Source organism: Nicotiana attenuata, unplaced genomic scaffold, assembly GCF_001879085.1.
Source record: "Nicotiana attenuata strain UT unplaced genomic scaffold, NIATTr2, whole genome shotgun sequence".
Taxonomy (NCBI): domain Eukaryota; kingdom Viridiplantae; phylum Streptophyta; class Magnoliopsida; order Solanales; family Solanaceae; genus Nicotiana; species Nicotiana attenuata.
This window is the reverse complement of record NW_017672949.1, coordinates 62,127-74,548: the sequence shown is the minus strand read 5'-3', so window position 1 is coordinate 74,548 and position 12,422 is coordinate 62,127. Positions and strand designations below refer to the sequence as shown.

The following is a 12,422-nucleotide window of genomic DNA, read 5'->3' as shown; positions in this document are numbered from 1 at the left end:
TAAAATTACGTGATCTATTTTGATGTCAGGTGTTAGAGCAAATGGTGCTAAGAATATGAAGTTTAAATATAAAATACAAGCTAAAACGGGACAGTAATCAGACCGAGGGACTTGCTGCCCTGCCTTCGGATTGGTCGATGGAGGACCTCGAGGCCAATATTTGGGCTCGATCTCGAGCTATCGAGGGTAATCGAGAATGGGATAACAGTTGAAATATGATCTAACAATGCTCTTTATGGCAGATACCAAACAATAAATGAAGAACGAGTATGAAAGCAATAACGCGGAGAGTGGCCTCGAGTTAATAAGAACGAGCAAGTTAGAGAGAAAAGAGAGAGAGAGAGAGAGAGAGATATTATTGATCTAGTGGAGAATAGTTGGAGCAACATAAGCCCTTTACAAAGTGGCATGGATTCCCTTTATATAGGAGAGGGAATATAATACAGTACAGAGTGCATTAAATGTAAAGATACGGGGATGGGACGGCTAGGCACGGTGATGGGACAGCTAGGCACGGTGCTAAACATTTGCGGATTCTAGATGCTCGCCTCGGGAATTCCCCATCCTCGGAACCTTTGTTGGGTCGCGGACGAACCTCGGGGGAGGGAGCTCGATCGTAATCCTGCAGCCTCGAGATGCTGATATGACTCCCCGAATGCACCTTAGTGGCGAGAAATAAACTCCCCTCCGCATACATAGTTGTTTGAAGAATTACTTGGAAGGTATTAAGGACTCAATGGAGTTAAGGTATGTTAAGTTTATCCATTCTTTCCTTTTGGAATGATCCATATGATACAAACGAAACGTGCAAACGCGGAACTTTCATAAATGACTACATTCATAAAATACCAAGGGAGCCTATGTTCTTGATTCCCCATGTGTCCTATTAATATATCTTCTGTTCATGGGTCTCAGAAAAATACGTAAGTTGCTAAAATTTATCCGAAGGCATATTGATCTTATGACATACCGAGAAATCTTACTTACTTTGTTATGCATTGCATTCGTTTATACATGTACATTGACCCATGACCTGATGTTGCTATATACGCGTATAGTATATGTATATGGGGTGAGGGAAAAGGTTATGGAGTTATATATGCACAAACACCTGATCAGCTGGTATACATTGAAGATTTCACCCAAAGAGGCGGAGATAATATGATAGGATGCCCTCAAAGGCTTCATGATGTTATGTACGCATATACCTATGCATGACATGGCATTTATATGCATATGCATGACATTATAAATGTTTCATGATTCATAAAGCTATTCAAACTTACAAGCTGAGTTCTTTACTCCGTGTTTCTATTATGTCTTTTATATATTGCTTTCATTCCTTACATACTCGGTACTTTATTTGTACTGACGTCCCTTTTGCCTGAGACGCTGTAGTCCTCCTACTAGGCTATCAGCTTAGTGGAAGGTGTTGGTGCACTCCACTTGCTCCAGAGTTGCCTATTTGGTCAGTATGATTTAGACATGTATTGATTAGTATGGCGTGGCCCTGTCCCGACCTTTGTGACATTTATGTACTCTTAGAGGCTTGCAGACAGATGTCGTGTATGTGGATACTAGTATGGCCTTAAAGGCCTATGTTTTGGGTATACAAATGATCATTTCAGCCTTATAGGCCCGTATGTCACATGTATAAGTTTTTATATCATGTTGGGTCATCCTATGTCTAGTATTACCTTTTGTTTTATTCTGGTTATCTCATGATGCCCCTTCTTGCCCGTTTACCCATGATGGTATTATAAGAAAGATATGTTACATTGGTACTTGGTTGAGTGAGGCATTGGGTGCTCGTCGCGTCTCTGCAATTTGGGTCGTGACTGTGACATTGGATGGGGTCTCGGGGGCTCGTGTGCATTTCTAGGTGGTTACAGATCGTTCACTTCAGTCTGAGGCATCATATTTTTGCTGGTCTCTGGTGCTCATCGTGTACGTAGTGGTTGTACAACGTCAGCGATGATGGATTTGAGGGATGGGGGTTTTTGTGCTTCGCGTTCGCAGAAGGGAATCCGCGTTCGCGAAGAAGATAGGTCGTTGGCCTTTACGTTCGCGGGGCTCCTGTCACATTCACGAAGGAGAACTTTTGGGCGGAGACAGATTGTGCTTTGCTAATGTGGGGCAGTGGATACGTTCGCTAAGGGTTCAACTAGGCAGATTACTTAATGCAATCATTTTGTAATTTCGCCCGTTCTCTCAAACTCTAGACTTTGAGAGGTTGATATTTTTAAGAAAAAATTCACTACTACTTTAGAGATAAGCAATTTTCACGTAGATTTGACTTTATATCTTAGTTCCATATAGATTTTATATCTAAAATCTGAATTTTAAAGGAATATATGAGGGTTTTATCTACAATTTAAGAGGGTATATTTTATGAATTTGACGGTCGATCTGGACTTGGATTTGTAAATCTAATCACGTATATGGATTCATGTGGGGAGGGGGTTATGGATAGTCGAGATCTATCCTTTGAAACGAGTTTTGACCGTGTGAGCATTGGTTGACTTTTGAGGATTTGTGTAGAGATCGAAGCTTTATGTTTGGGGATCTTTATTTATGGCTTTATTTGATGTTATTTGGTTGTTTTTAACTTGATTTGGGTCAATTTGAGTTTAATTTTGACGGTTAGGTAGTTTTTGCTTGATTTGAGGTTTTCGTGCAGAGGTAAGTTTCTTGTCTATCCTTATGAGAGAAAAAATTTACCATATGTTATATGATTGCTAATTGGTTCATGATCTAGGAGCCATGTATATGTGAGACGACGAGTATATATGCGTAACTAAGTCTGACCATATCTGGTATTATTGACCCAAGTTGTGCTTTTATTTAATTATGTGGAATTTCTATTCATATTCAAAGTGATTCTATGACTACTTAATAATTTATATTCATGATTTAAGACCATGCCTAGGACTATGACTTGTTGATTTGACATGAGAATTACTTTGCTATGTCGGCTTTTATTGTAAATCCATAATCATATAATTGCCTTATTTGCTTCATGTTTTTTATGGTTTCTATGATCTAATTAACTCATGTTAACAATATGATTAAGCTAGAAAATGATAAATAGCTTATTGAGTCGTGGTGATAAATTGAGTTACATGATTTGCCATAGCTATCACTTCGCCATTTGAGTTTTTATCTGCATTCTTATTATCATATCTTGTGCCTTTTATTACAATTTTTTTTACAAATGTGCTTGTGTGGAAAAGTTTGTTACTGATGAAAGTTATGAATTTGGCCCTACAAGCAATTGAGAGGATATTGATACTTATTATTTTATTGATAATGTTACGATTTGATCGGGTTATACGCCGCAACGATTGATTGATTGATGATCATTAAAAATAAAATTATCAACGTTAGATTATGGACCCGTCCCTCCAGAGTCAGATTATCACTTATGCTACCTTGGGCCCTATGATCGTAGGCACCCATGATTCTCTTGGTGCTTGTTATACACGTGTTGTGTCACACAAATGGGTTTTTCCAGTGGGTTGTTGAGAAAGGGATCCTCAGCATGCATATGTATATTTTCTTAGACTCATGCTATGAATTGATGAAGGTATTGTTGACTGTTATCATGTTTTTAGTCGAGATTTAGGATGCTAATATCTTATTTGATTTCTGTTTTTTTTGAAAAGCATGTCAAAATGCCGATGAGCTATATCTTTAGTCTTTATACTTGTTGATGATATCATGCCTAGTTTCTCGTTGGATTATTCTCTCATCTGCTTATTTGAGTAATAGTGAGTGTTAGAGTCAATCCATCGCCACTATTTCCTTGAAGCTAGACTTGATACATCTTGTTACTGTGATTTTTACTCATACTACACTTCTGCACATTTTATGCAGGTTTTGAGGCTAGTGCGAGTGGCATTCATCCATGTCAGTAGGAGCACTTGTGGAGACTTCGTGGTGAGCTTCTTTACTCGATCGATTCACAACATCTGGAATCCTCCTCCCTGGCAGTGTATTTAGATTATTTCTCATACTCCTGATAGACGCTTTTGATGATTGTGACATCCGAGTTTTGGACAGTGTTGGCAATTGTGGTCGTGTTTTGACCCTGCCTTAAATAGTTTTATCTATATTGCCGTATTTGAGATTAATATGTTTTTTGTCATATTGAGTAGTTTGTTAAGACTGATTTATCCGCTTTAAAATTATGGTTGTTATTTTTTTGGCTTGCCTAGCAATGAGTTAGGAGCAATCACGGTCTTTGGTGGGATTTGAGGTCGAGACATTTCAATTCGCTACATCTGTAACGGATTCAATCAAGTAGATTACAAACAAAATGGGAATAAATGAGGCATGATATCTACATTGTCATCATATGTGATCTGATGAATGCTTCAATCAAGGACATTGCATCTAAATGCTCAAACGTGTATGTTTTCTAGTTATACAGCCGCTAATTACATAAACAAAAGATTGCTACTGCATCGGGGGTAAGAATGAAGAATTAGGCTATAATTTCATGGACAAGATGGACGGTGGAGTGTAATACATATGCCCAAGCTCATAGCTGGCTTACCAAGGTTTCAAGTCTCCAGTTGGACCTGCTGTCCAGTTGAGTATCTTTTCTCCTGGCTTCAGATAGGTAGTCTTTTGATGAGGCAATTTCCGAGCAAGCCCATTTAAGATTTGATGAAATGCATCTCTAGGTTGGGCTGGTTGTGGGAACAACATTGCCTTCTTCATTGATGGATTGGCTAGAAACCTTTGCTTTCTTAGGACTACATGTGGTGGTATAGAAGTGAGAATAGTATCTAAGTAAGGTACATCTTTTTCTGCTACAAACACACCAATATCTTCCCAAGGGATAGCATCAGCAAAAGGCAAAACAATGTCATCGGCTATAATAACAGGTATGCAACCAAATACTACACTTTCTACCAATCTAGGACTCCATGGAGCCCAACCCAAAGGGCATAAGCAGAAAATGGCTCGTTGCATGTCCTCGTAATATGTGGTTGGGTGGTCAGTCGAGATATCAAACAGTGGATTGTTCTTGAAATTCTCCCAAATTGATGCCCTTGCACCTCTGTTTGAATAATAATTAATTGATTTTAGAATTTTTGATTAATGACTTTAATTTTAAATCTATGAGTCGATCAATATTGGTACGTACCTTGCATAATAACCACCTTCAGGATCATTGTTGACATCATAAAACAAGCCACGAAAATAGACAAAGATGGACCTGGGAGTGTCTGGGGGAATCAAGTGAGCCTGCATCTTCTGAGGGGGTGCATATGGTGGTATTGTGATTGAGCCCTCATTCAAACATACATGGTTCCGCTGTCCAAAAGTTTGGACTAAGGTAGCACGTTGTAGCAATGGAAGAATGCCTCGTTCAATAGCTTTCTCTTCCTGCAACAGAATAAAAAGGTAAGATCGAATCCGCCCACACAGTTTGCTAATTCCAATTGGGACTTACTTGATAATGAAAACAAGCTCCAAAATCATGAGGAACAAGAAAAAAGTGATCAGCTCCTTCTGTTCGATTCCAATAAGGCCAATTTGCAGAGATGAGTTGTATTGCACTCCTCATGATCCTCGGAGATTTGAAGGGCAAAGGCAACCCATTAGGTGTTAGGTCACAAGTAGCGTACACAGGGGTATAAAACCAATCAGCTTCTTCAGGATTAAGAGTTCTAACCGCACTTGATAAAAGGAATCGATGCATGAAGATTTCAGCAGCAAACATATGAGTGAGACATCTCGGGTCTTTTTGCAGCAGCTTTTTGTTATATTTGCTTGGAAGTTCGTATACGTAAACTTTCAATCTTCCTACTGGGTCATCTTCAAGGACATCTCCAGCACTTCCTAATAATACCAAAACCCATGTTTTCACAAATTAAAGCTGCGAGCCCCAACAGATATTAAAGTGAAAGAGACGAATTCAGAAATATACCAGAAATCCTCTCGCTAGTAATAGGAGCTGCGTGAGGAAGCTTCCCTACAGCAATGGTGATAGGTAGTAGCAGCAGCAGAAACACCCAACTAATCATTGTAAATGCTAGATTTGGCATTAATGGAGATATTTGATTTGTTTTGAAAGAGGCACTAGGCAGAGGACGACTATATGGCAATTGCTAGCTGCGCATGCAGTTGTTGGCAAGTCGTAGACAATTTTTGGTAAGGAGTTACTATTCTGTTCGGGTAGGCACCTTATTATTAGGTTCAAAGTATCTTTTCCTTCCAATAAATTAAATGCCATTTCGTAGACATGCATTTACCTTCTATATAGTACAGACATGCCTTCTTTTTCCAATGTACCTAAACTATGTTTTACATTCTAGTAGTAGTAGCAGCCAAGCCAAGTTTCTTGCTTTCTTCCTTTTCTTTTTTCAACAATGAAAACCACCGTTATACTACCAATGGATTGGGCTGTAACCAACACCGCGAAGCATACGTAGGATTGCACGTAGATGTTCGTAATATGCACTGGGACATAATAACAATCTTAGGAAGATATTTTCGTGTTTAAAATTTATTTACATATCAAATATCGGATCGAAGTCGTTTCAAAATTTCTTCGATAGTATGAATACTCTATGTGTATCCATACCGATACCGATCCTTTCTATCAACTATTTGATCAATGAAACCCCCGAACAGATTGAATTAAAAAATATTGTGTTGAATTTTTTCTCAAAAATCTTCAGATGAACAACAAACACTTTTTTGTAATTGTATTTTTTCTCTTGGCTTTGTATTGTATTCTCACTCACGAAACTTAATGCCGCAAATTTTTCTCCATCACCCTTTATATAGCATCACCCATAAATAATTTTCCTATTTGGTTGAAGTATTGATTTAGATAGGTAAAAAATTATTTAAAAAATAAACTTTATGGAATATTATATTGAAACTTCGATTGGTAACGTGACCATTGAGTCTTTATGGACTATCTATTACTCCAATTCCTAATTGGACTATCTCAAGCAGTACTTAATATTTTTCCATAAAAGAAAACAAATTCCACGGTAGCTCACCTTTCAGACGTCTATTTTACGATTCCAAATTGGATTTCACTACTAGAAATTCGCGGTTAAAAACCGGACAAAAACTTATCGAAGTCGGTCGGGTTTTCAAAATATGTCATTTTTTAATTTTTTTTTACGAAATCGACCTACTTTGGTCTGTTTTCTCTAGCGCAAAAATGCAGGAAACTATTTTCGAATCCCGCGAAATTTATTTTTCAAGAAACCGACAAACTTTGTCGGTTTTTCATTTAAAATAAATTAATATTAATATTAAAAAACCGACCGAAATCTGTCAGTTAATTCGGCCAATAATTTTAAAAAATGCAACCAATTCGGTCGGTAATTTTATTTTTTTAATAGAACCGACCGACATCGATCGTTTATTTTCGTGCAAAAATATAAATAAAGAGTATAAATGAAATAAAAGACAATCTTAAAACAAAATGCACCAATGGTCTAATGGTAGAATAGTATCCTGCCACAGTACAGACTCCTGTTCGATTCTCAGATGGTGTATTTTTTTAATTACATAATTAAAATACTGGCCGACTTTGGTCGGAAAAAACCGACCAACTTCGGTTGATTTTTTCGGCAATTTTTTTTTTACTTTAACTGAACGGCCGAAATCGATCGAAAAATATGGATCAAAGTCGGTCGCTTAGCTCTACCAACCTTACAATTACCGACCACCACGAAATCATCGGTTTTCGGTCGATTTTTTCCAATTACCAACCAATATCGGTCAGTTTTTCCCGTTTTTTTAGTAGTATTTACTTAATAAGCCTACTAATATTTTATATAACATCTTTTATGTAAAATAAAGTTTAGTTATGTATATCACACATTTATATTTTAACAAACAGATAAAATTTAAATTTTTATTCCAAATAGAATACTATAATTTGTTAACAATATTAATTATATTCCCTTTTCTAGCAAAAAATATAATAATATCTGTTGGACTAATAATTTAATTTATTTTATTAATTATATTCTAAAATTTAATTATCAAATAATAAATTAATTAATCATTTAGCAAAGATCATAACACTCGTTAGCGTGCGACCCCATAGGTTCAATACTAAATCGGTAGTAAATTGATCTTATCAATATACTAATCAAGTGTGGCGTCTAGCAACACTCCTTAACGACCAAATATCATGAAGTATACAATTTACTCTAAAGAACCGGTAGAAAAATAATGTAGTAATTCCTTCTATCCTTGTAGCTCTGGGTCACTCTAGGATATAACTGTCAAATCCTAGTAGGCGACCAACTATGTGTTCATTTCAAATATAATCGACTATTGAATGACCTAAGAAACTCTTTTCTTCTTTCATCCAATTGCATTAGCCAAGATCTTAATTTGGTCGTTTGTAATTCATGACAACATGGAGCTTATATTCATTACCAAGAGTTGACAGATTCCATCTTGATCAACCACTAATTCAACAAGCATTTAATCATACCATTATCCTTTCAACTATCGCCCTAAGGCCATAGGTGTCTAGTAACAAAGTACAATAAAATAACATGTCAATTACTATGACGATCTCAAGTCAAAGGAAATTCTTACATCACATACTTCAAGAGAATATTCTATTGAGAGTTTATGGTAATTCTAACCATTAGGAATTAACCAACGAGTCGGTTCAATGATCATATCTCTATATGTATCATCTATATATGTATTTTGTTAATGAGATCAACTAATCTTATCCCATAAATACAATCACATAAATATTGATCTAACCAGATTAATAATATCCAAATTAATAATCCTACAATCAAGAACTAATTTATATTAAATTGTAAGAGACTTTACTCTTATTATCATGATCTTCGTCACGATGACAAATCTCAAAATTTAATCAAGGACCTTATTAAATTAATCAAGCAATTATTAATAACTATGATAAAATAATATCAAATGCCATATATTTTTATATAAATAACAATCACAAAATATGTTCAAATCATCAAATATCAGATCGGATCTAGGGCATATCTACTATACCCCTAACAATCTCCCACTTGCACTAGAGTCAATCGCTCTTGTACTTCATTCACAATTTTCACTCGTTCTTGTCAAACTCCGTTGCTCCAAGATCTTTATTGAATGGGTTTGCAACATTTTCCTTTCCGACAACCTTTTAAATCTCAACATCTCCACGTTCAATGATTTCTCTTATCAAGTGATACCTTCTCAAAACATGTTTGGATTTTTTGTGTCATCTTGGTTCCTTTGATTGAGCAATGGCTTAAATATTGTCACACAACAATAGAGTTGTACCTTCTATTGAAGGAACCACACTATGTTCAGTGATGAACATTTTCATCCATACAACATCCTTCGCAGCTTCACTAGTTGCTATATATTCTATGTCAGTCAATGAATCATTTATTGTAGCTTGTTTGGAACTTTTCCAACTCACTGCAACACCCGGTCGATTCAGGGGCCTCGAGGTCGATTTCGATGCTCAGCTGGGAGCTATCGGAGGCAGCCGAAGTATGACTAACAATTATAATAAAATCAATGAAGGCTCTTTATGGCCAATGATAAGTAATAAATGATAAACAATAATGAAGATAATAAATGAAGAGAATATTCTTGTATATTTTGTTTGGAGCAACAGAGGCAACCAAACCTTACAAAATGACAATGATTACCTTTATATAGGAGGGAGATCCCAACATAGTACAAAATACATTAATTACATAGATATGGGGATGGAACAGCTAAATGACGCCCTGATTTGGGTTCAGAGTAGCCCACTAGACTTTGTCAGTCCTATTCGTGTGCCTTGGGAACTCCCCACCTCTACCATAGCCCCGATCACCATTGTCCCAAGGTCGAGCGTCGATGAGCCTCGAGGGAGGAAACTCTACTGTAGCCATGCAGCCTCGAGCCCTCGAGATGTTCTTTTGAGGTGCCTTGATGACGAGAAATCGGACCCTCCGATTTTGCCGTATACAGATAGTCCCCGCATTTCTAGGAGTAGAACCATAAGAAACAATTTTGACATCCAACTCTTCGGACTTCCCGTGATGATGTCACATTGATTATATCACGCTTATGACATAAGCCTTCGTGATTACCGAGGCGTCCCATGGAGTTGTCTTTTCAGCGTCATTCAATGCGTTGCCGATTCCCATTCTTCAAAGCGACAATACCATTGTCGATTCAGTTTTCAATAACACATTATTTGCGCCTGCCGATCCGTCTTTCAAAGGCATTGATGGCGTTGTCAGTCATACTATCACCCCCTATAAATGGGGGTCTTCTGGCACCATCTTTTTATCCAAATGCGTTTTAACATCCTTCCATCACTTTTTTCTCACCATCCTCCTCCATTACTACCCACCATGTTTGGGGTCCACGGCCTTAAGTTCACATGGCGTCGTTCTCATTAGCCATGTCATGGCCTTTTGCCTGGGCTCTCCCTTGCCGAGCGGGATTATACTGTCTTGTTGTTGTTTTTGTTGACTCGAGGTAATGAGATAAGAGGGCCGACTTCTCCCAACTTAGGAGGGCATTTGGACTCTATACCGCTGCTCAGGAGAGCGTTCGGACTATACACGCTGCTCACTCTCCTACCCTGGCCTTGTATGGCACTTCATCCTCTTAGCTTTCCAAGGGATGAAATGGCACAACCGGCCGCTCAACTTGCATGGCACAATGTCCCAGAAGGTGGACTAGAGGAAGCCGTTCAAGTAGGGTTGGTGCTCGCCGAGTCCTCTATATCTGGCTTCGGCGGGCTATGTCTCTTTTTTCTGCTTCTTCTGCGTCACTTTCCTCTTCTCCATCTTCCCACTTTCCTCTTCTTCATCTTGTCCCTCGAAGATATTATTCTCGAGGACCGAGATGAGACCCATAGGAGGTGGCGATCGAAGATATTACCGCCGAGGATACATGCCCGAGGAGATGGTGCTCGATGATGTTGCCGCCGGGGATGACCCTCGAGAAAAGATTAGGCTCTTGTCTTTTACTATATGCGTACCCTTTCGCTTCTTTGTTTCTATGTAAGGACCTTTTCTGGGCTTTTGTAATCAAGTGTTTATGAATATAAAGATGATTCTCCGATTCTGTCTTTGATGTTTGCTATTTTCCCTTTACTTATGCTTGTGTAGAATCTAAGTATATGAACTCATCGGTTGGTGTAAGTGTCGAGCCCGGGTTGGACAAATAAACTCGGTTCGTCGGGACCCTGACTTCGAGTCGAATGAGAGTAGGGCTTCGAACCCCCAAATCAAGATTTAGCCTTTAGACCCAGCAATGGCCTTCGGGGGGATTCGCTCGGAAGCTCGAGAATGGAGACTACTTTCAGGCTTTCGGGAGTAGTCCCCGAGTGAGGGTTAACTCGGGCCCTCTAGAAACTTATCTTGAACTTAGTGTACATAGCCTTGAGGTGTTGTATATAGGTCCTGGATGGGGGATTGCCCGGGTTTAGATGGTATCCCGAGGCCAAGCCCATACGGACAGAGTTTTAAGTGCTCATTTCCTCGGAGCCTAACTCCCTTTTGATGGAAATCCTCGAGGTCGGGTACCACCTCGAGACTTGTAATGATGTCATTGGCTTCCTGGAGCCTAAACTTTTTCTGATGGAGGCCCTCGAGGTCGAGTACCACCTCGGGGCTTGTAGTGATATTAAAGGCTTCTTGGAGCCTTTCTTCCTTTTGATGGAGGTCCTCGAGGTCGGGTACCACCTCAGGAGTTGTTTGGTGCGGGGGTCTCCGACCCCGAAGCGTCACACGGCTTGTCAAATGGGCGATGCGGTTGTAAAGTGCCCGAGGAGACCCCATCGGTACATCTTCCCAGAGTGGCTTCGTTCAGTATTTTGATCAACCTCTGGGGCAGGCGGATTGTCGTCGGTTTTTCTATATATAGGGCTATTTCCACCCTTTTGGAGATCCCACCATTCTAAGTAGTTAACCTTCTTTTCCTGCGTTAAGCCTTTCATTATTTCAGTACTAACGCACCTGCACAAATTCCTGCTTTAGTTCTCTGATTTTGCCATCGCCATGACTGCTGCGTCGGGGTCTGTCCGGCAGAGAGGGGAGAGCTCCGCCTCCGGTATTCGGGACCAACAAGAGCATGCCTTGAAAATTACTTATTTGATAGGAGAAGAATACCTTGGATTAGTGAGAAAAGACTGTAGATGGGGGGAGAAGGTAGTGTTACAGATACTTTCCCCGGATGAGGGCATCACGGATCGTACCGATGGATTTCCGAGCGTGTACACGTGTCCTTTCACACTGGGCCCCTTTTATAGGGTCGTGCTCGATTTCTGTTTAAAGTATCGGGTTACTTTGGCGTAGATCCACCCGTCGTTTTGGCGGACAGTGTTGATGATGAGATTTTTGCGGAGAAGGCAGGGCTTGAGTTCACGTTCAACCATCTTATTA

At 39.0% G+C, this 12,422-nt stretch overlaps 1 protein-coding gene across 1 annotated transcript; it reads right to left on the bottom strand.

Annotated features, from left to right (window-relative positions):
• Positions 1-4,265: 4,265 nt before the first annotated feature.
• On the bottom strand, positions 4,266-6,173 carry LOC109215012 (probable beta-1,4-xylosyltransferase IRX10). The gene is made up of 4 exons (XM_019379007.1): positions 5,942-6,173; positions 5,465-5,853; positions 5,156-5,397; positions 4,266-5,068 (listed from the first exon to the last, which is right to left on the bottom strand). The coding sequence occupies exons 1-4, from the start codon at positions 6,057-6,059 to the stop codon at positions 4,555-4,557; spliced, it is 1,263 nt and encodes a 420-aa protein (XP_019234552.1). The 5' UTR covers positions 6,060-6,173; the 3' UTR covers positions 4,266-4,554.
• Positions 6,174-12,422: the final 6,249 nt, after the last annotated feature.

Coding starts and splice junctions, on each gene's coding strand:
- LOC109215012 (XM_019379007.1), bottom strand. CDS start 6,059: ATGCCAAATCTAGCATTTACAATGATTAGTTGGGTGTTTCTGCTGCTG. Junction 5,854..5,941: donor TACTAGCGAGAGGATTTCTG/GTATATTTCTGA, acceptor TGGTATTATTAG/GAAGTGCTGGAGATGTCCTT. Junction 5,398..5,464: donor GAGCTTGTTTTCATTATCAA/GTAAGTCCCAAT, acceptor ATTCTGTTGCAG/GAAGAGAAAGCTATTGAACG.